Raw genomic sequence first — 27,112 nt, 5'->3', positions numbered from 1 at the left:
AAACAAATCAACAGTGTGTTTTTTTTTGTTTTACTGACTTAAAACCTCAACAGAATTACAGAAAATTGTTTCTGTTTTAAAATGAAATCTTGTTTTGTTTGTGAGATTGGATATTTAAGGGAAACTAGAATGAGAGCGTCACGTTTTAAGCTCACCACACAGAGGGGACCCACAGAGGGGGGCAGACTTTTACTGCTGAACAAAAAAGGACCAACGCATAACAAGTCACATTACAGATGAACTGGTGAATTGAAATGTTATTAATACATACATAAATCAAAGCAAAAAATATATACTGTATATTACGAAAAGCATACATGTGATTAAAGGAACCAGAGGCAGTGTCTACTGGTGCTCCTTGTTTCTTGTGATCAACTTCTGTGCGTGTTGACGGCTGCAGTTACAGGCTAGCGGTAATATAACGCTGTGTAATTGTTTTTGCAAAAGTGTCAAATCGTAGAAGTTCTAACTTCTATTGTTCCTCACACCAGCCTCACAGTCGATAGTCACCAGTTTATTTGGATACTATTTGGACCGTGTATAGCATTAGGTTGTTATTAAATCCTCATTTACTATTATATTTACCTTCTTTCTTTCACCCCTGCACACTGTGCACAGTAAAAGCTGAACAGCCAAATGCAATTTCACTACATGTTATCAAGTACTATTCAGTAGTAGTAGTAGTAGTATGTATGTGACAAACAAATCTCTTGTATCCTTGACCGCCAGGCTAACGTTGTCGTTAAGATGTTTTGCATGTTTGTTTACATGATAGCGTTACTGCTAGCTGCTAGCTTCTTAACACATAAAATAATCTAAGAACAAACACCACCTGGCGAAAACCAAACGATAATCATTGTGGAGCCGTTTGGTACCGAGGTTGTGGACCAACCCGTTCACTAAAAAGTTATGCATTTATTGGCTTTCATCTGCAGTGTATTTAAATGGCAAACATATGTATATATAGAATAACTCCAGGAATGAACAAAAATGTGTGCCCCACCGCAGTTTTCTTAATGCCCCCCCATTGAATTTTGTCTGGCACCGATTCTGATCTGCAGCCAAACAAAGCTTAGCAACGCTCATTGTCAGATAGACGGGGACATGGGGAGGTCAGAAAATGCAGTCTCTTTGTGTGACACTATGTACTTGTCACGTTATGCCCTTTAGCATGACATTTAATCCTCCAGGAAACCAGTACAATACCCAAGAGTGATTGAAATTGGTTGTTGGCACTCTTGCACAAATCTCTCTCTTTCTTTCTTTCCTCTTTCTGTCTGTCACGACAATATTTTCACAGATTGCTTGCGCAGTTTTCGCCGCCCTGCTCCACTTTTTCTTCCTGGCAGCGTTCACGTGGATGTTCCTGGAGGGCGTGCAGCTCTACATCATGCTGGTGGAGGTTTTTGAGAGCGAGCACTCACGCCGGCGCTACTTCTACATGGTGGGCTATGGGGTTCCTGCTCTGATAGTGGCTGTATCTGCAGCCGTGGATTACCGTAGCTATGGCACGGATCGAATGTGAGTACATAATGGAGCTAGGTACTGTTTTAAAGCACGTCATGATTTTAGAAGCATGTTGGTTTAGTGTTGAAACAAGTTTCAAACCCGAATACATTTTTAAATTTGAAATTGCTCCTGACCACGTATGTCAAAATCAAGGCCCGGGGGCCAAATCCGACCCTTTAAAGCAGTGTTTCTCAAATGGAAGTACACGATGGCACTACTTGAGAGGATAATTAACAAATAAAAGCGTTCAAAATATGGGGATTTATAATGTTTAGTTTTAGTTAAAAAATTATAATCAAACAAAACATTACCAGAAACTTGCAAAATGAAAACAAAAACACACAAAATAAGAGCAAAATATACTGAAGAACAGATGAACAACAACAAAAGCCACAAAAAATGAGACTAAAACACACACACTAAGAGAGGAAATGACTTACCATTACCCGCAACACACAAAATGACAACAAAGACACACTAAATGAGAGAAAAACACACCAGATCAAAGTACACAAAAATAACAGAGAAACATCCATAGACGACATAAGAAACAACCAAACGACACCAAAAACACACACAATGAGAGAGAATAATTTAAATAATACCAAAAACAACAACAAAAACAAGCAAAATAAGGAAAAAATAGACTGAATAATAAAATGAACTGACAAACAACAACAAAATACACAAAAAAAACACCAAAAACACACAAAATAATACCAAATACACACTAAATGACTCCAAAAACACTCTAAATTACACAAAAAAACAAACAAAATATATTGAACTGAACTGAAAATACAAGGGTCAGACTTGGTCCCACCAGGAGGGAGATGACCAGAAATGATAAAAACTATACAAATAAATCTATTCAGGAGGCACTTAACACTGTTTCATTACACTTATTTACAAAATGAGATTATTTAAAATGTGTGTTGTCACTCATTAAATTCATCATTTTGCTCTAAAGTTACTTTTTCACAGAATTCTGAGCAAAATGTTCTCGTCAAACATATGGGGGCACATGGATGAGAACCACTGTTTTAGAACTTCATTTGTTACATAATTACTGCTTTGATAATTAAGATATAAAGGTTGTCTAAAATTAAAATATTATATTAAATTATTGTTGAGTTATAGTGAAACAAACTCATACCTTACCAAAAATCTTAAAGGAATTCTTAGATTTTGTTTGTTTTGAGATTCTTAACATCATCATTAATGTTTTGCTGGAATACTGCATCTGATATTCTGTTATTGACAACCTGCTTAAAAAAAAAAGGCTGTGAATACAGAATATCAAGGGCTTGCGGTGTGTAGCTGCAGCAGACGCAGCAAACGGCACCATGATTTGTGCTGCTTTTTGGCGCTTTAATAATCTCTGAGATGAGACGCGACGATGCTCCAATAGCTATCGCCGTTCGTCAGCTTTTAATGAAGCAGTTACTCAAGACGTACTTTCTGAAAATATTGACGGGGCCAGCGTCAGCAGCTCGCTTTGGAGCTGTTCATCACTCCATGCCTCGCTGACATCAGCTGACACACTTCAGCTCATGGTAGACAGCAGCCCGTGTGTGGGTTGGCGCTGCAATGGTTCTTGGTTGATGGATGAGGTGGAAGGGGCCACTGCCTGAGCATCGGCATCATCTGAATAATTAAAGCCTGCCACCGGTGTAACAATTATACACAGCCAATGAAGAATGAGGGAAGGGACAAGGTGTGACACGCAGTGAATTGGATAAAAAGTTGAGGGGGGGGAGTGTTGGAGCTGCAAATTGATTCTTGAAACCCTAGCGGCGCTTCCATGGTTGTGTCACCTGGAGCAGAATCATCCAACAAGTTGCATCGACCAAGGTGCAGCAGATGAATGAGGTGACGATGACCGGCTCCAGAAATGAGAACACGATAAACATTGTGTGGTATTTTTGAAGGTCAGTCAGCTTTCAAAGTAAATCACCTGTTAGCAGTGCATCTCCACTCCGTTACTTCCTGTGATTACTGTAAATGTGGCCTCGAGCAAGGCATTAACTCCCCTCTGGAGTTTGAAGGATATTGCAAGGGGATTAACCAACAAGGACGTCGTACAGTATGTGTCAGGGAAGAGAGTGGTTGACTGTAAAGGGTTGTTAGAAATATACAGGAGAAGAAATGAGGAAATTGAACAAAGCGCAGATACAGGGAATAGGTTAGTGTTAGTAAGTGTGGGTGTTTGGTGTTGGTCTTTCTCTAGATTCTCATATATATTCATGTGAACACAGAGGGGACTGACATGAATCACTGTACCCTTTGTTCTTTGGAAATTCCATTAGAAAACCAAAAATAACTAATAAACGGTGTGGGTATTTTGTTTTACTGACTTAAAAACAAAAGGTCAATACAGAAAAATCAAAACCAAACATGTTTTTAAATTTAATCCCCTGTTTGTGTGATATTGTGATATTTACGGGAAAACTATGGACGAGAGCTTCATGTTTTAAGCTCATTGCACAGAGAGGACCCACAGACTTTTGAGCATTTAATTTGACCCATGGGAGAAAGTAAAAATGACACAATAAAACATGTAAAACGTGTAAATTACAAAATAATTCAATTGTAGATATCTCTTCCCGGCCAAATGCGCTTAATGTAATGAAAAAAAAATTGTTTTTTTCCAAATCCTGCAATTTTCCTCAATTTATTGTTCTAAATTAGACAAATGTTCATAATATCAAGGAAATTTCAGTGAATTTAAGTTTAATGTCCGTTAATGCTTTGATCATATACTTTATATGTAATTTATACCTGGAAGTGCAAACTAGGACACATTAATGTTAAAAATGCTCTTTCTCCTGCTAAGATTTGTGGCCCACTTAAGCTCAAACTGGTCTGTATGTGACCCCTGAACTAAAATGAGTTTGACACTCCTGCCATAAGCATTAAAAACACATGTAAATGCGAGGCTTTGCGTTTTATTAGTGAAGCACTTGGGTAAACAAAATCAGGTACTTTATCAACAAAAGACAATAAAAAGAAAGCATGCCAAGGTTGCATTTGTTTGTGCTTTTAGGTGTCTGACTAATCTTTAGTTCATGTCTTTCTTTAATCTTTTTTATATATCTATGTTTAAAGGTCTGTTTATTGACCTAGAACTGCTTTTTAACATCTAGTCTTTAGGCCAGACATAGGCAACTAGGGGCCCGGGGCCCACATGTAGCCCTCTGGTCTAATTTTGTGCGGCACCCAAAACAAATCCCCAAAAATTGTATTTAAAAAAGTTGGAAGGAATATAAAGCCTGGCATAATACACAAAATAACTCGTAAAACATAAAATGACAACAAAGACAACTACTTAAACAAACAAAATGACTACAAAAACACAAAAAGCAATAACACATTACAGAATAACTCGAAAGACACACAAACTGTCAACAAAATTACACGAAATGACCGAAAAATACAGAAAACAACAACAAAAATACAGAAAGTGAGCCCAAAAACGCACAAATTGACAACATAAATGACAGAAAGATCCACAAAATTACATCAAGAATTCAAAAAATAACAAAAACACACATAATGATGAAAGACGTATTAACGCTCAGATCAGCCATTTTTCTAAATGCTGACACAAATGTTGATAAATTAGCCTTCGGGTCAAATACAGTCACATTTTTGTTGCCTCCGCTGCTTTAGGCCATTGCCTGTACTAAATGCTCACTGATTGGATGATAGGTTTCACTCCGCTTTATTCTGGCTCTTGATCATCAGCGTACATTCATGCTTTTCATTACGTTTCAGAAGCATCGGCACGGAGGAAAGCATCCATAACTTGGTCGTAGATTGGCGGCGCAAATACTAAATGTCATAAATCCTCAGCGTCAGGCTGCACATGCAGACACATGTTTATGGTTTTCATGATTTTGTTGCTTGACTCCTGAAGGAGCAGTGTGAAAAAGCAGCACACCAGGAGGGAAGATAAAAACCTAGCTACGCTCCCGCAGCCAAACAAAAGCATGACACAATAGGGGAGGAGGAGGTATGAGGAGGCAGCAGAAGAAAAGCAGTAAATAAAATGACAGCCTGCAGCTTCTGCCGCCTACCACGTCTTAAAATCTGTCTATGATCTGCAGAAGAATAAGGCAAAAAATCGAACAATGAAACCTTCTGCATAATTTACCGTATACTGGTTTCAGAGCCCCAGCTTTGATGATCTGCCAGAGCTCTGTGTACGTTGTTCTGCTTTGGTTTGCTGTTTAATGTGTCCATATGGTTTTTTCTTTTTTCTTTCTTTCTTTCTCTTTTTGTCTTCTTTATTCCAGTGATACCACAGAGGGAAAAGTAGTATCAAATCCCAGTAATAGCAAGAGAGCAGACAATTCTTGTCACAGCACTTTTGTGCTCCGTGGTGGCAGCAGAGCTGTAGGTGTAAATAAGGGATTTACGGGCTGGGAATGCAGGAATGGAGGAAAAAACTAAAATATTCAACTATATCAGTAAATCTGCCTAGGGACAAACAAAATCTGTTCATTTTATCCCAAGGGCTGACAATTTTCAGTATAATTGCAGGGCTAGCGGTTAGCTAGTGGCTACAGTATATAATAATAACACAATCTCATGCAATTGCGTCTTCTTACAACACTTTATTTACGGTTCGGGTTATGGTTAGGGTAGGGCACACGTGTCAAACTCAAGGCCCGGGGGCAAAATCCGGCCCTTTAGAGCAGCGATTCTCAACTGGTGGGTCGGGACCCAAAAGTGGGTCGCGGACCTGTACTGGGTGGGTCGCGGACAGCTGGTCAAGAATTAATATATACCTAGTCTCTCATACTGGACTTGTCTTTTATTTTGAATGCAATTTTTGTTTGACAGGCATGCTGTAGAAATGCATGTTGCACAGAAAAATGTATATATTAATGTTTAAAAAAAGATTATATATGTGTGTTTTCAACAGCTATTTTACATTTCTAAAAAAAAAGGGACTGATATGTGTCACTCATTGCTTTGATATTATCAGTGCCGTACATATTTTACAATTTATTTATACTGTATGTGGAAGTGCAAACTTGAGCACAATAATGATTAAATTACTCATTTTCCCACCTAAAAGCTGTGGCCCGCTTAAGATAAACTGCTCCGTGTTTGGCCCCTGAACGCAAACAAGTTATGGGTTATGGTTAAGGCCACTTCAATAAAACAGTAATAATAAAAATAAAAAAAATTGGGTCACAGCATGTACAGTAACGTGTAAGATATGAGGAAATTGTGTTGCTGCTAGTACTGGGCAATAAGGACCAAAACACAGATCTCCATATTTTTTCTCAAAATGGCGATATACGATATGAATCTTTATTTTTAACTCAAAGTCTTTCTGGAAAGACAATTCTGGGTTAAATTTGACGATGCAAAATGCCACACATGCCCATTTATTAACAAACAACTGCACAATATGTACCACTTTTGTCTTTTTCTCCTCTACGGGACAGCACTAGGGAGTGAGTTCTGTAGTGTAACTTGTTTAGGGGAAGGTCTGGGTTAGAACGCCCTCAGTAATCCAACTGTGCTTTTCATGCTGTTCTGAGAAGTAGTGAAAGCAGCTGCACCTAAAACGAGTTATTTAATACAAAATAAGTAAATAATGAAAAATGGATTGTTACAGGCGATACTGTATTTTTCTATATCGCCAAAACAGGAATCTCGATATATCTTGAATCTCGATATATTGCCCAGGCCTAGTTGCCACGCATGCAAAATCAATCAAAGTCCATTTCGTGTCCCAGTCACGAACTTCGTGAGACTGGGTTGTTAATAATGACAGTAGTTATTTCTTTATTAATTAATTACTTATGGTTTTTAAAAAAGAAAAGAGAGCGAAAGAATGAAAATTTACTGTATTTCTTGAGCTACATTTGACCATTTCCATTCATTACAAGCAGTGTTGGGTAAGTTAATCTGAAAAAGTAATTAGTTACAAATTACTAGTTTTCCAAAAAGTAACTAGTTACATTGCATATAGTTACTGCATCAAGAAAGTAACTAAGTTACACTACTTTTGGATTACTTCCTTATTTAATCAGCCAGGACAATTACATTAAGGTAATTTAGTCTTCAAGACTACTTGCTGCTTAAAATTCTACTATTTGTAAATAACACCTGGATTTATTTTGAACGTACAGTATAAACAATAAGCAAAAGTAACAGAATAACTGTAAGTAATGTCTGCGTGTAAAAAGAGTACAACAGCATAAGAACAAGTGTATTATTTTATTTATTGTTTCAATGAAAGTATAGTACACATTAGAGCTGAAACAAATTCCTAATTAATTCCTCGAATTATTCGAGAAACTCAATTACATGTGTTTAAATTTGTTTATTTCAAGCTAGGCTATAAAACAAAGAAAAAGGTTGTTAAAAAAAAAAGGGAAATAAATTCAGTGCAAATCAAGTTTGTAAAAGAAATAAATGTTATGGATAAGTAATGGATAATTTTAGCATCGGGAAGCTAGTCTCGTTACAGTAACCCTACACTGATTGCAAGGGTTTTGCGTTATTGTGAAAGATAAAAAAAAATGTCTGTGTGTAGCAGCTTTAGATTGTTAAGCTAGCCTTTGTTATTCTTGCACCTGAAGTCCTTGAGTAGCAGCCCTGTGAATGTGGCGGACATTCGCCACTTTCGAAAACAAATGTGTTCTGCTAAACTTTTCCACTCACTTCAGTTCACGTTCAAATGCTCTGGGTTACAGCTAAAGCCTCTGCCACTTCCATTTGCTCCCTCTGTCAGCCTGAATGACAACTCCGCCATATGAACAGTAATTTTCCAGTGGCCAAAATTGGAGGCGTCTGTCTGCCTCAGCAACGGAGATTAAAAGATTAATAATTCAACCATAGGTCATGAATCACTTTTTCTTTAGATTTTCTTTTTTTGTGACCAGCACTGTCACCTCCCTGTAGTGTCACCGCTCATACGGTTTGTATTCGCTTCTCTGTAACACGTTAGGATTGAATTCCCGTATTGTTTTGATAAGGAGCTCGAGGTTGGGGCGGAGAGCGCGAGTATTTCATTATTGACGTAATTACAACAGCCTGACGCGGTCGGTGCGTTTAAAACGAACATTTGCTTAAGGACTGGGTGGCAGTCGGGGGGGTCGAGGTCAATCCAATTGTAATTCAGTGAGTATTCAATTGGAAACTAATTGAATCATTTATTAATGTTCAACTGGTTGTGAATTGACAACATGAACTCAATAAAGGAAAGAAAGAAGAACATCCAGACAGTTACTGGCTGTTTTCTCATTTATCTTATATGGTTTTTATTTCTATATCTTCTTCTTTGATGTTTTAATTGAACAATTTTGAGGAAAAATGATGAGTAATACTATTTCTCAGCGTAGTTTATTCTAAGTTAGTCACAAGTAAAATTGTGTTCACAAGAGTTGCTCCAGGGAATCGAGAGTAAACATTTTATCTTCTTGGGCTGGGCGTACCCCGTACAATAATAAGTGTAGTGAAACAGTATTTAGTGCCTCATGAATAGATTTATTTCTATAGTTTTTATCATTTCCGGCCAAAACTGACCCTTGTATTTTCAGTTCATGTTCTAATCAATTATTTCTATCATTATTTTCTGTCTTTTTGGTGTCATTTTGTGTGTTTGTCAGTTCTTTTTATTATTCAGTATATTTTTCTCTTGTGTGTTTTTGTTGTTGTTTTTGTATGTTGTTGGTATTATTTAAATTATTCTCTCTGTGTGTGTTTCTCTGTTATTTTTTTGTGTATTTTGTTGTGAGCTTGTGTGTATTTCTCTCATTTAGTGTGTTATTTCTTGCATACTCATCGTTTCTATACTATTTATTTGCTTTTAGACTACTTTTGTGGTTTTTTTGTTGTTTTTTTTTTTACGTTCCACTCGCAATGCATCATGGGGCTGTTACTAGTGTGCCCCACCGCTCATACTTAAAAATGTCACCATATAGTATACATCCGAGTATTTCTTGCATACTCAATCATTCCATACTATTTAGTTAGAACACAGTAATGTCATTTGTTTTGTGAGTCATTTTGTGTATTTGTGGTGTCTTTTTTTCTAATTTTGGAGTCATTTTGTTGTTGTTGTTTGATTTTAGACTGTTTCTAGGGGTTTTTCTTACGTTCCGCTCGCAATGCATCATGGGGTGGTTGAGTATGACTAGTGTGCCGATCGTGCATACTTAAAAAATGTCCCCATATAGTATACATCCGGTTATTTCTTGCACACTCGATCTTTCCATACTATCTAATGTGAACGCACTACATGCTCATTTTGACATCAGACTTAGTATCAGTAGTACGTCAGTATGCCAACACAGCCATTTACTAGCCATGTTTTGTTATTTATATTTACTTGTTATTCTTCAGTTTTGCGCCATCGATACAGCTGTCGTGGCCCCTCCTCAGAATGCCTACACTTTGTGGTAATTCTTTGAACCACTTGCAGTAATCCATGTTTTGAAGTACCTATTTCTCTTTGTCACATCAGCCTTCTACTTGATGTATCCTCTGAACGGGACTATAAAGCTATAACCTCTAATGGTTTTCTCTCTTACCTTTCCGACTCCTTCCCACTGTCCTCAAAACCTGCCTCATGCTTTTTTTTTTTTTTTTCTACCCCTGTCATCACAGTTGCTGGCTTCGCCTGGACACATACTTCATTTGGAGTTTCATCGGACCGGCAACCTTGATAATTATGGTAAGCAAATGGCCCCGAAACCCCCTTTTCCTGCTTCTATTTCTTGTCATTAACCCACTTTAGCCCGCGGGTCGGTGCTTAAACGGTCTATAGAGGATGCTTTTTCAACCTTCCCCCGCTCTGCCCTGCTGAGCATAAATGCCACTGCTGGCCACCGAGCTGTTGAGGAGAACAAATGAGGGGCGTAGAAAATTTATTGCAGCTTTGTCGCCCCGCACCAGCTCCAGCACTTTTTTTTTTAGGGTTTTTCTTTGGTCGGGGCACAGCTGAGAGAGTGAACTCTGCTCCGTATGCAGTGTTGGAGTAATCCGCACTGCGATTATGATTGATTCTGTTCATGCTCCGACTCCCCTCACCTTACCTCCATCCTCCTCCACCCTTCAGGCACAGCCCCGGTTGAAGATGTACACGCACAAAAACAAAGAAAGCAGAGGTTTTTGGTGGTTTTCTAATTAGGACAGCTCTTATTTTGTAATCGCGTTGCCATTAATCTGTAGAATGATGCTCATACAAGTATTTCCTCTACTGAGCTTTAAATATAGTATATACTTGTCATTCCCTTGACGTGGTGCTAATTTCCTAAGAACCAATTAGCCTTGCATATCAACGCTAGATAGCAGTGTATCCAAAAGGGAATGCGCTTGTCAAAAGGTATGATTTACTGTTAAAAAAAACATGTTAAAAAACGATTTTCTAATGATTTAAAGCTGTTTTTTTAAATGCTTACAACCCAGTTACTAAATCCAAACAAGCTGAATGAATTTTCATGCTCTAGTTTGAGGCTTTCAGCCCCGATGCATCTCAGTCTGCATCGTGACTCATTTGTATCTTTCTCAGCAATTTCATAGCTGTATGTCTGACATATGCTGCAGATGTTTGGGGTATAAACTGGAGCTACATTTTAGCTTCTGTGAAAAAAAAAAAGAAAAAAAGTGATGTATTTAGCTTATTTTTCTGTTTTCTGTATGCAGAGGTAAGGTATGTGAAATCCATGCTGAGTCATTGTAAATAATTCTCATTTTGTAACTAGAGTTGGATTGTTTTTGTTTCGAAGTTGGTTTTCCCACGAAAATGTGATTGTCACTTTATCACACATTACCATATCAGCAGTTAGAATACTGATCAATATAAGCATTAATACTTTTTTGTTATAGTTTTGTGTGTTTTTAGAGTCATTTTCTTTTGTTTTTACTCATTTATTTTTTTGATTTGTGTTTTTTTTTTGTGTGTGTTTTGAAACTTTTTTTGGAGGCATATATTTAGCATAAATTAACAATTTTTTTATGTTTTGAATTTTTTTGCTGGTGTATTTTGTTAATCTGTCTCTTGTTATTTATTTATTTATTAGTCCATCAGAAACAAACATTTAGTTATTGTTGAAATTATTCAGTTGTACTTTTAATACTTGTTTGGCTTTTTTAAACTTGAACTTTGATTTGTTTATTTGTTTTGCGTGTTTATTAGTCATTTTGTGTTTTTCATCTTTTTTGTGTGTTTTGAAAGTTTTTTGGAGTCATTTTTGTATGTTTTTGTTATTTTTGTGTGCTTTTGGACTCAAATTGTGATTTTTTTTTTTGTGTTTGTCGTTTCTTTTCCTACATTTTGTAATCTTTTTAAGTCCATCTGAAACAAACTTTTAGTTGATGTTGAAATTATTTACTTTTAAAACTTTTATTTGTAATTTTGCACATTCTTTTAGTCAATTTGTGTGTTTGTGTTGTTGTTTTATGTTTTCTGAGTCATTTTGTATGTTTCTGTTGGTCTTTTGTCTTGTTGGAGTATTTTTTTTTGTTTTTGTTTGTATTTTGTAATTTTTTTGAGTCCATTTGTGTTGTCATGTTGTGTTTTTGGAGCAATTTTTGTTTTTTCAGTGTATTTTTCCGTATTGTTTGTGGGTTTTCAGGGGGGCATTTACTTTGGGGAGAGCTTTCAGGGCCACATGTGGCCTGAGATATGTTGGGTTTCGGAAAACGAGTAAGGTCTTAAATCTTCCATCTTTCAGTCATTTTATGAATAAAATCATTCAATGTGAAACAGATAACATAAAACCAACAAACCTGTCATTGCTCATTGTGCTAACTATGATCTATCTACAACTTGCAAAGTAGAATACATGACTGAACACTTCCTCATACTCCCTAAATTTGTGAAGCCACCATGTCAGATGTGCCGACACTTTGTGAAGGAGTCAGATAGTAATCCTCCCTCATACAAGCATGCAGCCGTCTTGTCTCACCGGCCCCCCGTCCAAAGCGTTGTACCACTGGAGAGCTTTCGATGGGATTTTGCGCTCTGTTTGGCAAAGTGGGAAACCATCTCCTGCAGCTCTGTTCCAGGTTTGTGCTACAAAGTGCCCTGATCTAAAATGAATGGATCTCTGAGAGGAATCACATGGCTTCACGTCCATCCCTCCGTCTCTCTCTCTCTCTTTTATTTATTTATGTTTTTGACTCCCTCCCTCTCTTACCCTTCAGCTCAATGTGATCTTCTTGGGCATCGCTCTCTACAAGATGTTCCATCACACTGCCATCTTGAAGCCGGACTCCGGTTGCCTGGACAACATCAAGTAAGAGCACTCGAATTCCCATTTAAGGTGTTCAGAAATAGCAGCACTCAGCATGTTTTGTTAAGGAAGTAAAGAGCGTTTATGGACGCACGTTAAACTTGCTTTACTCTAATCCAAGACATACTGTCCTTTCTCTTACGATTGTACATTTAACCTCTTGTGCATGAACTTGCAAAAAAAAAAGTTTTTCTTGCCAGTTCTAATGGGTTTGCCCCCAAAGGCGGAGTTAAAGATTCTTTCCGGGGGGGGGGGTTTGTGGCGGGCAAAAGAAAAAATAGAATTAAATATATAGGCCGTCTCTAGATTCGCGCCAACCACAGTGTGTGTAACATATATAATAATCTAAAAATAATTGGTAAGCTAATTGATAACATTTGCGCTGACACATCCCGAATACGGGTCAAAATGCATGTTCTCACTCATTCACAGCAGTATATCACAAGTATCATGTATTGTTTGAAAGCTTGGAATCTTCTGTTTTTAACCATATAAACCATTCTAAGACGCAACCATCACATCAAGCGCAGTAAATTATTTTGTCAAACTTAACAAAAATATGGCGACATAAACAAGCCAGCACTGCCCACCTCATTCCAAAACCCAATAAATCCCAGCATTTAGTCCGAAACACAGTAAAACTGCAGTAGAAATTAAAATGTAACATTTATTTAAAAGAAGAAAGCAGCTCCGCCCTGATTTCTTCTTCTTTTTTAGCTTCGTGAGGTTGACCATTTTATTTAAAATCCTCATTTTTAGATTGATGTTGTAAATTAAGGTTAAAATCGGTCCGGCGGCCGATTTCTGCTTCATTTTTGCTGCAGTACCACACATGAACTGCTGGATGCAGTGTCGCTTCACCATTTACATAGTGAAGAAGAATTGTGCAACAGAAGAAGAACCAACCTAAAGTCTCAAAACTTTGAAACAATTTCACTTAAAACGTATACTACAAACCTGAGGTAGAACTAACATATGTGACATGAAACTTACAGTAATATGTTAGAATCAAAGCAGCAGAAAACTTATTTTATTTGGTCACATGACTCGAGCTTAAAAAAAAGCTTTTATTTTTAAAAGAACAACAAATGAATTCATATGTATTTTGTGTTTTACGGCTCTTAAAATATTTGTATGTTATGAACTGTAGTGAAAACCTTTGACCACTTTGGAGGGGGCGATGCCCCCCCCCGCCCCTGCAAACTCTGCGTATGTTGTGCCCACCTGCCTCAACCTTAACTTGCATGCTAAGCACTTCTAAGGCCAAAAGGTTGTGCCAGCAAGGGTCAAAATCAAACAGCATCTCCATCATTATCAGACAAATAAGGCCGTCTGCTTAGGAAAAGGCCAGGAGACAATCTGACAGACCTGACCCAGTGTTATCTCGGTGTCAACATGCCACTGATGAATATTCATTTGGTTTCCGACTTTTTTTGTGTGTGTTGCACACTGTGTGTCTGCTTGCTTTCTGATAAAAAAAAAAAAATAAAAAAAATGAAAGCTTGAGGGACAATAACTATCACTCAGAAACAAACTTTTAGTTGTTGTCGAAATTATTTACTTGCACTTTTAAAAGTTGTGGTGGGCAAAGCTGCTGAAGTACATTTTTTTTCAGTGGAGAATGTAGATAAAGCTGCTTTCACTGCAGGCAAACTCGCCTAAGGTACAATATGTTGGTATAAAATATAATACTAAAAGAAAATGGCAAGAGACATAGACCATTCCAGGGATATTACTGCCAATAAAAACATACCAATCTCACTTTAATGTCAAACAGACTTATATTTTATCTAAAAACAATTAAATGACATTTGCGTGAAAGACTTTAGGCACAGATTGGCAGCCATTCTTCTGTCAAACAGCTTTACTACTATGATGGTGGTTTGACATCAAATAAAATAAACGTTCTGTTCTTGCTTTAAATCCTGCATCGTATAAATCTAAGTACCCTCGGGGCTTCAGCCCGATTTAAGAACCATTACTTTTTAACTCACCGATATTTTATTGCTCTAACTACAAACAGATGTTTTGCCGATTTTGTTATCATATAGGTGATAATTAAACATCTCCAAAAGATAGACAAAAATGGTGTATCTCGTGTAGAAGTTTCCACATATTGCTCCATTAAAACAAAATCAAATGATGACAAAATGTGTAAGTTTTGCAAATATCTTTTGGTACTTCTTTTTCCGGACGCATAAATGTATCTTCATATGTTTACTAAGGGTTACAGTAAGGTTAAGGCAAGAAAAAAAAAAACACATTAAACCTTCATAGTCGTTAACTTTACAGCACTTTTATTCTTTTATTGTTATTGAATGTACTTTCACCTCTGCACTCTTCTGCTTTGTGATCTGTTTTACTTGGATTTATCAAAGACTCTTAAAAAATTATGTTACGTTTCAAAAATATATAGAAAATAATCACATTTTCTACTTGAGAGACTGGATTTATAGTTTCAATGATTCAGCGACATTCTGCTGATGGTGTGAAGTGGCTTCCAGCTTATATATATATATATATATTTTTACTGTTTGTCTTCCTTTTTTTAGGCCACTCTGGGAACATTAGTCTGCATTATAGACAGCACTGTGTCTTTTATCAGTATGGTGACCTCTGTCCATTCTGGTCTCTTTAGCCAAGACAAAAACACACATTAAAAACAACATTTTTAGTTTGTTATAGCTGGCTGTGGTTGTGCCATGTCAGACGAGCCAAGATACTGTATGAATCCATTGCAAATTCACTACACGATGTTCCCGAGCCAGATTTACATTTTTTTTTTTACATTGGAAGCAATAAAGGAAGTTCTTCTATGTGGCTGGGATAAATATTGATTGGATAAAACTACAAACACCAAATAAACCTCTTTATACCAATGTTTTATTTAATTAACTTATCTTTTATTTGATGGCATGGAGCACAAGTTCACAAAACAAAACAAAACAGAGCATTTTTTAACAAATATTTTAACAAAGGAAGAACCTTTTTCAAACAGGCACCAAGTTTATAAATTACTTTTTGACTTTCATTTTGCATCAGTAAAAAAAGTTTGAACATAGAAGGGTGTCTTGCATAAAATTTAGGCAAATATTTTTCTTTATAAATGACAACTTTGGCATTCAAACAGCAAATAAAACTCATCACCAACAACAATATCATTGCAGAGATTACAATAAGAAAATAGTCTGTCAATGATTCGTCTTTTGACTAAAATGCAACTTAGTTTTAGTCAAAAATTGGTCATCAGGACCATTTTTTAGTGATATTGTAGTTTTAGTCAACTAAATGACATTAAATCTGTCACACATATAGTCAACTAAAATTTAAAAAAGAAGAGTTGATGCCTTTTTTTAAAGAGTAAATTAGCATTTATCAACCTGTTATAACACTAACAAAAGCCAGAGAATTAAAACGATAATCAAGAAACGTGTAATTTTAGTCAATGCTTCAGTATTTTGAATAACCACACTAAATCAAAACTACTAGATTTTGTGAGGTCTGAGTTGCTACTTTTTAAATATAAAATTGAATACACGAAATAGACGATGGAGTGACCTATATGTGGAATTGTGTCGGTGATGAATGCGTAAGATTTTTTTTTTTAATTCAATTAACCAAATTTAGTTTTTTTTTCAAAGATAGCTGTTGAAAACACGCATATATAATCTTTTTTTAAAACATAAATCTATATATTTTGCTGTTCAACATGCATTTCACAGCATGCCTGTCAAAATAAAAGACAAGTCCAACATGACAGACATTAAGTCGTTTTTTTTTTTTTTTTGCCCAGCTTTCCTCGACACACCCAGTACAGGTTCGCGACCCACTTTTGGGTCCCGACCCACCAGTTGAGAATCGCCACAGCACGAGCCTTCTACGCAACAAAAGTAGTTTTGATTGGATTTCATTCCATTTGAACTTTCTTGTTTCATCTTTTATTAGAAAATATCAAGACATTATGATAGTTTTTATTCATGTGTCTTTTAGTCATAGTCTTGTTACTGCATTGTATTGTATTGTAACGTAAAAAAAAAAATGTAGTCGACAGAAGCTGATGGAATTTTTTAGTCATCATAATGTCCACAGCTTCATATCCACAACTATAAACATTTATTTTTAATTTTGGAAGCTTATTAACATGCCTTCTCCACATTTCACAGAAAACTGGACTCATAAGTTGTGACTAAACCCTCACCGAACAAATCAATCTTTCACACTAGGACACGTGAAAACAACTACACGCAAACAATGCTTAAATCTATTATTTTATATCTACAAATTAAACGACCCACTTCTAACACGGACTCACCTTGAGTGACTCTATAGCCTACAGTGTACGCAGACTACTGCAAATGTGGCTTCAAACCTTATTTGCACACAGTAAAATTGAAAAAGAACACCATCTAAAGCCATCTTTATTGCACAGAAGGTAGACATTTCAATATATATATATATATATATATATATATATATATATATGTGTGTGTGTGTGTGTGTGTTGAGTAATTGCCTTTGAAAAACTACCGGTGCTGGTCAACATTTTTCATGTCCTTTAATGTACCCATCTGTGGTGCACGGAGATACACGGTATAGTTTGTTCTGCGGGAAAATATTGACTGCTGGGGGTTGAGGGTGTCCCGTGATTTATAACACTGCAGCCAGAGAAACGTACCAAACAACTGACCCCCCTGACCACAAAGTCTCTGCACCTTCACAAAACACTGCAATGTTTGAAGGAGCCATTGGAAAAAAAAAAAAAGAAAAAGTAGTACACTTACAGAGTGTGTGATTTCTATTAGGGATGTGTGGGATTTTGACGACTATTACTGTTGGATTTTTTACTATTGTCCTAAAACAGCCTTTAGGTCAGCTAATTATTACCCCACAGCCTGTGGATGTTAATGTGTGTAACGCCTCACGTAACGACTCTTTACTACAGCCGAGCAGGACAGAACAGACCAAAAAAAATGGTTATTCGGACTGATGATCAGTGTTGCCAGATTGGGCTAAAGCATAATTAAAACAGATGTTCAGCTTTTTAAAGTAATTGAGTAAAATACTTACAGAGGTGTAAAGAGTACTGATATATCACACTCAAGTAGAAGTACTGTTACTTGATTAAAATTGTACACAAGTGCAAGTAAAAAAAATAGCTCAAATAAATAGTAGTCACTAGTTACTTTCACTCCCCACATTTATTTTTGGTAATAAATAAGACAATTAGAACTGAAATTATTTTCAACAATAAATAAATAAAAGGTTTGTCAAAATGTACAATTGCTTTTTAAAATAAAGTATATAGCTATAGCTACATTTATCAACTCTAAAACAGAGAAAACAACCTCTATTCATCGCTGTTTTTGGCACCGTGCATTATACGTTTAATCTGATTGGTCGGCTATGATGTGATGCATTTGATTGTTGTCTGGTCATTTCGTTTATTTGTAGTTTCACAATGTCCGTTAGTCATTTTAAAGCAACAAATACGAATTTACCCATTCACGGTTGGGTGTGTGAATGTAACCAATTACTTATTTTAAAACGTACTTAAGTACAAGTAAAATGACTGATTTAGAAAAATACTCCAAAAAGTACAAGTACCCATAAAAGCAACTCAATTCCAGTAACGTGAGTACTTGCAACTCGTTACTGTCAAATCTGAATACTTGGCAAAAACTACTGCACTTATGTCTAGAGTTAGTTATTTATTCTAGCCAAAACAGAATGTCCAATATCTAAGAAAATATCTACATCTTTAATTGAGGAAAGTTTTTTAATTTCTTTCGTTGTGTAGATACTGGTAATGTTAACTTTGACTAGGCGGTACTGAATTGCAGATATCTCTTAACTAATATCCAGTGTTACGAGCCCGAAATGAAGCGATTTAATCAAATAAACGTGGAACCAATCACAACTCTTAAGGCTCAAATATACTCCAGTCCACCATGCCAATTAACTGCAAAGCTCAGATTTTACTACCACGCGGATTTCTCCGCGTACTTGGTGTCGCACAAAGCAGCGCTCGGCATTGTATCGACCCGCATTAAATGTAACACCGACCTGCGTTTCACTGGCCTGGTGAAACAGAGTGGGAGAGAACTTAGAGGAGAGACTGGCAGACAAACTACAAAAGTACCGGAACCTTTAAAAAGAGTACAAGGCCTACAGAGAAGTGCTAAGAATCATGGGACATGTAGGATTTTAATGAAAATAAAACTACTATGTGGCGGTGCGCCCGACTATGTACGATCTGGGGAGAACAAAAAGTTTGTTGTGCGCCCGAGTATGTTTGAGAAAACCCAACTAAGAACAACACCTTGCAATTAAAAAAAAAGTTACAACTCAGGAAATCACAAGGTACAAAGGACAATCCAAAACTATTCAAACAAAAATGCACTGCGAAGTCAAGTGGATCACAATCAAAAGGTTCTAACAATCAAAACCTAGCACTTAACACTTATAATGTAACTGTTGTCGCCCTGGGTGAAAGTGAATGAGGTCCTTTTAACTGCTAGGCTGATTCTTGATTGTTTGGAGGCTATGAAATGGTAAAAAGCTTGCCATTCACTAGTTTGGTTGTGTGAAATTTGATTAATAGTTTTTACCTATTTTCTATTTTAGCCACCTCGATGCTAAATAAGCATCGGATGCGCAAACTCCGTTGTCGGTCTTCAATTCTTATTGATGACGTCACAAGGCTCAAGATTTCTAATCACAAAAGCCACAAAAAAGGTCTATATATGCAGATATATTTGATTTCCTTTTGTTTGCGTTATTAGTGTTTTTTAATATTTTGTCTTGGCGTATAAATCAGAAGATCAAAAACCATCACCTTCTTCTTCTTCTTCTTCTTCTTCTTCTTCTTCTTCTTCTTCTTCTTCTTCTTCTTCTTCTTCTTCTTCTTCTTCTTCTTCTTCTTCTTCTTCTTCTTCTTCTTCTTCTTCTTCTTCTTCTTCTTCTTCTTCTTCTTCTTCTACTTTAAAGCTCTTCTCCCTCAAAACCATGTGCTTATACTGTATATTCAGGTCCAGATTCAGAATGAATACCTGTCTAGGGTTGGTTTGCATCATTGGCAAACAATATCTCAAGCGATATTCCAAAGCTAAGTGTTCTCAAACTTGGGTTCAGGAGTTATTTAGGTCAAGAGAAGCTGTTTCTACCAAACCTTGTCAGCGATGAAGCATGGCTTCATTAGTGAAAGGAACAGGATATTAACTATTGCACTCATTTAAAAGTCAAATATGTCAAAAAAAAAAAAAAAAAAAAATCCATTACTAGAAGTTTAAAGAGAGACATTTGCTCAGTGGAAAGATTTCTGTCTTTAACCGAAGGCTTGGTGCTCATTAGCCAGTGATTGATCAACAGAGAAGACGGAACGTGATGTCATTTGATCACCTTGTTTCTTTTAAAGTCAGATATGACTTTGTTCACTTTCTGTCGTCCCTTATTATTTTTACCCGATTGACGAACATCTTTTTTTCACACCTGCCTTATTCCTCACATAGTAAGATGAATTATCAAAGGTGAAATGTTTGATGCGTTGGTTAATTAAGTCACTTTTGCATAGTTTAATAAGGTGTGTCTCCCTTTTTGTAATCCTTTTAATTCAGCTCGGTTCCTTTTTATGGTTTGATGTCACGTTCTCTGTTGAGATTTCATCACACTGCTTTTTTTTTTAAAAATGAGTGTTTCATCTTTTACTCTCTCTCTCTCTCTCGCTTCTTCTTCTTTTTCTTTTTCTTCTTCTTCTTCTTCTTCTTCTTCCCTTTTTCTCTTGATTGGACCTCACTCTGCCTTTTTTATTTTAATCTTATGTCATGTTTAACTTGAACAATTTTCTGTTTCTCATCCTCTTATGTTGTTGTTGTTGTTGTTCTTTCTCTCTCTTCTTCTTTTCATTTTAGCTACCGTTATTATGATGGATGTGTTATTGTAGAGTGGCACCGGTAAGACGCAGCATTCCACAGTAGAAGGTGTAGAGTAGTGCCCGTGTTGTGTTTGATGTGTTTTTTCCCCTCCTCACCCCGCAGTGGAGAGAGCAGCTGCCACAAGCGATGACTCATGATTCCTAACAACATTTTTCCCATCACTCCGAGTTAGAATAACCAAGCTTGCATTAAAATGATTCGTGGACGTGACGGATGAAAAGATATGTGTTTTTTAAGAGTCTATCAAAAGCTTGTGAAGCCCTTTGGGATAATGAGTGTTTTTGTATAATGGACACACTGACAAGCTGATCAAATTATTAAATGTTTGTTTTAAAAAGAGATAAATTCATATTTTATTATGAACATGGCTAAGTTTTGACCTCGTCAATAAAAGATAGGGATGTCCCAATACAACTTCTTCATTTCCGATATTGCAGCCTTGCGTGCCGGCCGATACCGATATTGATCCGATATCAGCACGAATCATCAATCTTTAATAAAAAAAATTATAATTACTTATTTTGTAGTGCGGAATGTTCGAAAAGGCTTGATCAAGTGATGTTACTCAGTTATTATTATTATTATTAACCAATTGGTTTCATACATTTTAACCTTCAACGTAATATCTACAGTATTCTACAATTGAATAAAATAAATAAAAAATTAATTGGAAAAAAAAGAAATCTCGGAAATATCAATCCGATATCCGAAATTCATTTTTGGGCTGATATTGGACCGATATCGGATCGAGACACAGCTAATAAAAGATCAATCGCACAATTAATCTTTTTTTTTTTTTTTAATGGCACAAAAAAATGCAGAAAGTTATCGTAGTTATCAATATCCTTTTTTTACATTCTACAGTTTTTTTCTTATTAATTTTTGTAATTTGTTTCCCTTCATTTGACACAATAAATAATCTATCGTAATAATCTTAATCTGGCCTTTTTTTTTCTTTTTCATAAGAAAATAGTTTCATTTCATTTTGGCCTATGTTAAATAATTCAAATACATTTTTTAAAATAATGATAACACGCTTTTCTTTTGTTAAAAAAAATTGTCAATGCAATCTAAAACTGAAAAAAATTATTATTAGGATTGTAATGAGAGATGGGCAAAATTATCGGCCCACTAATATTAGGCATAAAATGCTACATCAGTCGACGTCAGTATCTGTTTTTATACCGATATTGAAAAAACTATGTGCTTTTTTTTAAGAACTTTTGCAATACTGAAGTTGAATAACGTTTCTTATTTTGCATGAATAATGTTTATTTGTGCAGTACATCAAGTAGTACATTGCATTAAAAGTAGCCTTAACCTGTTATTTCAATGGAGAAATATTAATGTGACCTACATAATAGTGTGTATGTACATGTTGGTATCGTAATATTGGAAAATTAGTGTTAGACAATATCAACACAGCGTCCGATATCGTCAAAAACTAATATCAAACATCCCTAGTTATAATAAAATGATGAAATGTTAACTGAAATGAAAAAAAAAAGAACGAGAAACCCACCTAAAATCTGTTCTGGATGTTATCATTGATATGTTAAACTTTGAATACAAAGACCTTCATCAAGTATAAGAAGTAGTTGACCTTGATTGGTTTGGCCGCGACTAAATAAAAAGCAAATAGTTCCATAAATATTTGTAAGCACTCCTACAAAAACTTTGTATTTCTTTCTTCTGGCGATGTTTCAAGTCTTTCTACTTTGCATGAAACTTTTTAGACTGATGTTAGCCAAACCGTCGTGATCGTCCGTCCTTCCAGATGTGTTACCTGTGACCCCTACCGACCCCATCATCAACCATTCATGGAACTAATCCACCTCTGGTCAAAGGACAATATTTAGCTCTATTGTGTCCACCTCCCGTGTTTCTGCAAACCAATCTGGAGGCAATCACCTTGATGAAGTACCTCTTCCAACCGGTCATTAGGACAGCCCTGGGAAAATGATGTTTAATGGTTGCCCCGGTGAATTCATAAATCATTTATTTTTTTTTGTTCCTGGCCTATTTATTAGAGCTTAAATGTGAAGCTCTGCCAAGCATTTATTAGAGGAGCTTGGGGCTTTTGTGACCAATAGATTATTATGGTTGGTATCTGTACCTAGAGTTTGGATGTCGATGCTACACATTGTGTGTTCTGTTTTCCCTTCATAACTTTTCTTAAACATCTCAGTAATAGTCTTTCCTCTTCACCTCAACATGGCATCGACTTTATTGTGTGCTTCATTTTATGATTTGTTTTCTCTCTTTCTCTCTCTCTCTTATTTTCCTCTTGTCATATCCTTCAGCTATCAGGATTACGAACCTGAGATCAAGTAAGACACCAAAAAAAACCAAAAAAACAAAGGAGCTCTTATTTTTTTGCCCCATAATGCCATCTTTCATTTACTCATTGCTATAAACAAGCTAGCGCTCAAATCCTTCTGGCTGCCTCTCCGAATCATTAAGTGGATTTATACTTGAGCACTGTGTCATGTTTGAAGGCTTGTGTTGGCGTGCACACAATGCACTCTGCTCTTAGATGTACTAAGCTTCCACACATGTGACAAGCGAGATGACTTTTATACGACACCTGTATCTGCGCCGTGCTCCTCTAACGTAGACGCATAGCACTCACACATTTGGTGGGCTTAGAGAGCGTTGCCTTTTATCTGCATCCAATCCATATCACAACACAAAGGCTACTGATCAAAGTGATGTGTCCCAGCTGGCTCAGGCAAGGAAATTCAATGAAATATGCTTAAATGTAGAAACTGGATTTTAAAGAAAAAAAACACAAAAAAAATGAAGACATTTTAGTGGAACTAATTACCTTATGCTTTAGTACCGATAAGTAATGTAATTGGAAGTCAAAAGACAAGGTAAGTCACAATGTTGTCAAGATTAAATTATCGTTGCATGAAAGAAATGTAAGCGTTCAACAGAAATGAATCTTCAGTTCATTGTAGCATTAAATTAGCCTAAAAACAAGCAAGGATGAACGTCATTCACTTCATGAAAAAAGGAACATTTTTAGTGGAAAAATATATGTATATTTTTTACCCCTAGAATGATATCTGTACTCACCAGGTACCCATTGTAGGGCATTTGATTTTATAATGGAACCAAAATCACTGAATTAACTTCATGTAACTTAAATTACTTGTCATGGAATAACACCCAACACGTTTTGGCAGAATATCACTCATTTTCACCAAATTTTCCTCATTACACAACTGGTTACATGTGTAGCAAGTGTTTGGAAGATATAAATAAATGGGCTTGTCATCATATATAAAGCAAAATCTCGCTAGACGGTGCAGTCACAGTCAATCAAGATTTGAGAACACCGTTTTGTTTTCTGAAGCATAATTTTCTTTTTTTTTTTTTCCATTTATTTATTTAGCATACATTAAAAAACAACATTAAAGATGCATGGAAGGAACAAAGCCCAAAACTGCACAATTAAACTTTGATATATAAGGAAAAAAATGTATAAACAAAGTACACAAAAATCAATATTAAAGGACAAATGAAAATATTGAACAAAATATGAAGTGAAAATCAAAAAAGAACTACAAACTTAAAACTTATACACACACACACGTGAATACAAATAATAGACAAAAAAATACAAATAGAATAACTGATATACAAAGATGTAACTTCATTCATCCCTATTACATAATTGTTGGCGTAATTGTAGGTTATTAGTAATTACATTAAATTATGGAAAGCCAATAAAACAGATATAAAAGGAAAATTGGTATTCCCTAAAACAGAATTTAGATCAATTTTAAACAGACGAATGGAATAATGTATTTTATTCATTCAGATAACTTTTTTCTGGAAATTTTCTTTGAACACCGACATGACATGTTCCGACTGTCAGCTGCCAGTCTTTTTCAAAGGCGTATGCTGATCGCTTTGGTGTGTCCTTGACGGTTGAAACATGTCAAAAGATCAAAGAACATTTCCTGAAACAAAAGGTGTCTGAATAAATGAAACCTTAACATGTGATTAGAAAAGAAGACAAAAGGAACTTGCTGGAATCACTACAAGAAAATTGGATATTTCTTATACACCTTGTTATTGGGTCTCATACCAGTATCGGCACATCACTCATTTTTCATAAATGTCAGCAAGAATCAATTGGAGGAGATTTTAAGGGCTAACACTAACTGTTGAGATGCAACAAAACTCAAACTTCTCATTTTCTTTTGCAGATGTCGCAGCTCAAATATCTTTGTTACATTTAACTTGATTTAATTGTGTTGGTATGACTTTTTTCTGGCTTGTGACGAATGAATGTGAGTATAAACCGTTGAGTGTCATTGACAAAAGGCTTAAACAACTCAATTTTAACAGAAACTCTTTTCCCAAGTTCACCCTCGCACTCTGTTTGCCATATTGTTATAAAACACTGGTGAATTCCATTGATTCCTATTTAATTTCTCAAACAACTCTCTTTTCTATAACTCTAAGTGAACCAGTAACTTTAGTAGAAAGACCTCTAATGTACATTTCTCCTCCCGCTGCAGATCGTGGGTGATCGGGGCCATTGCGTTGCTATGTCTCCTGGGCCTAACGTGGGCCTTTGGCCTCATGTATGTCAACGAGAGCACGGTGGTCATGGCCTACCTCTTCACCGTCTTCAACTCCCTGCAGGGAATGTTCATCTTCATCTTCCACTGTGTGCTCCAGAAGAAGGTACGGGGAAAAAAAATGCACTACATTGAAGTTTATTTCTTGTGCAGTAACTTTTAATCACACAAACTGCACCACTTTGGAATCAGTGTCAGAACATTGTGACCCAATGTTGTGGAAAAGTGAAAAACCTTTCTATAAGTCATGTTAGTTCAGGGGCCAAATATGGACCAGTTTAATCTCAAGTGGGCCGCAGATTTTAGGTTGGAAAAATAACACTTTTAACATAATTTTGTCCTATAGTTTTTAATGTCAGTCCCTGCCGGAGCTTCACTTCCAAAACAAATCTTGATTTTTGTCACCAATTTTTGTGTAATTTGAAGGAATTTTTTGAAGGAAGATTTGTGGAAAAATTGAGAGTTCTTTACACAATTTGAGATGGAAAATGACTGCATCTATGTGATATAAACAAAGGAAAACTTCAAGCCTCTAAAAATATTGCAGAATTTCATTAAATTGCTAATTTTGAGATATCTGCAACTGGATTATTTGATAATTCATGCAATAATTAATGTTCTCTCTGTAATTGTTTCTGTCTCCTGTGGTCCGAATTGGATGCTCTATAGGGCCGGATTCGGCCCTCAGGCCTTGAGTTTGACACATGTGCTTTAACTTCTGTTTGAAATCTACAAGATTATCCAACCATTAAAAAAATCAAATACAGAAAATAAATTCCAAAAGTGTGACTTCCTGTTAACAAGTTTATAATGAATTAGATCCAAACACACTTGCCAAGTATTTAAGTATTGAAACCCAAACCCATTGTTTTAGCATGATAAAATTCAATGTAACATTTGCCGACTGTCTTTGTTCAGGTGCGTAAGGAGTATGGGAAGTGTCTGCGGACTCACTGCTGCAGTGGGAAAAGTGTGGACAGCTCCATTGGTCCTGGAAAAGGCCCCGCCTCCCGCGCTCCAGGACGCTACTCTGCAGGCTCACAGGTTGAATGACACCTTTTCTATTCCTTTAAAAAAAAATGATATTTCTACTTTTTGTAATTCTGTATCACACATGAACGAATTGATGCCACCTCATCATGTACCTCTTTAGAGAAATGATAATTGACCAGTTTTGCATGTTTTTATTAAATAGATGTAAAGGATTTTCAATATCGTCGAGTGGTGAACTAACCCAAAGTTGGGGTCCAAAATCAAAAATGAAGAAGTTGCATGAAAAAAAATAGCTATATCATCATATATGAAAGAGTCATCTTTATACTATAAATGAAAACAGAGATCAGATTTTTCTCTTACATTCCCACATATAGTTATAGGGTATTGAAAATATTTTTTTTTAAAAAAGGATTTTTTCGGATGTCAAAAGACTGTCACCCAATAAACAATTTATATATCTGACTAATCATTAATGATTTAAACAGTCTATGTACGTAGCTAAAAGCTAAAGCTATATGTAAAGTTGTTTAGTGACGGCCCAAACATGTTCCAGCCCCAAACCTCCACAATTTTTATTCTAATTTTGAGGGGCTGGCATGTCCACCAGATAGAATGTATAGCAGATATTTTTGTATATTCTGAGAGAGTAGGTGAAGCTGTATTATTATACCAAAATGCAGTTTATTATTTGTTCCCATATCTCAAAAAATATTAATCCGATCAAATCAAAACTGTAATTTTTAATTCAAAGCAATTGAATAATCACGGGATAATTGGCAAAAATTTCAGAATTTTTTTTAAACCAAAGTGCGTG

The 27,112-nt window shown here is 36.0% G+C and overlaps 1 protein-coding gene across 9 annotated transcripts in view; it reads left to right on the top strand.

Annotated features, from left to right (window-relative positions):
- Positions 1-27,112, top strand: part of LOC114480492 (adhesion G protein-coupled receptor L3) — a 372,070-nt gene that overhangs the window by 329,434 nt on the left and 15,524 nt on the right. For all 9 annotated transcript variants that reach the window (XM_028474684.1, XM_028474691.1, XM_028474685.1 and 6 more), the window contains 5 exons: positions 1,301-1,521; positions 10,144-10,210; positions 12,685-12,776; positions 25,240-25,408; positions 26,221-26,346. In XM_028474684.1, coding sequence (XP_028330485.1) covers positions 1,301-1,521; positions 10,144-10,210; positions 12,685-12,776; positions 25,240-25,408; positions 26,221-26,346 — 675 coding nt within the window. The remainder of the gene's footprint in view (positions 1-1,300; positions 1,522-10,143; positions 10,211-12,684; positions 12,777-25,239; positions 25,409-26,220; positions 26,347-27,112) is intronic.

Source organism: Gouania willdenowi, chromosome 18 (genome assembly GCF_900634775.1).
Source record: "Gouania willdenowi chromosome 18, fGouWil2.1, whole genome shotgun sequence".
Lineage (NCBI taxonomy): Eukaryota > Metazoa > Chordata > Actinopteri > Blenniiformes > Gobiesocidae > Gouania > Gouania willdenowi.
The sequence above is the reverse complement of the archived record's forward strand: the minus strand, read 5'-3'. Positions and strand labels throughout refer to the sequence as shown.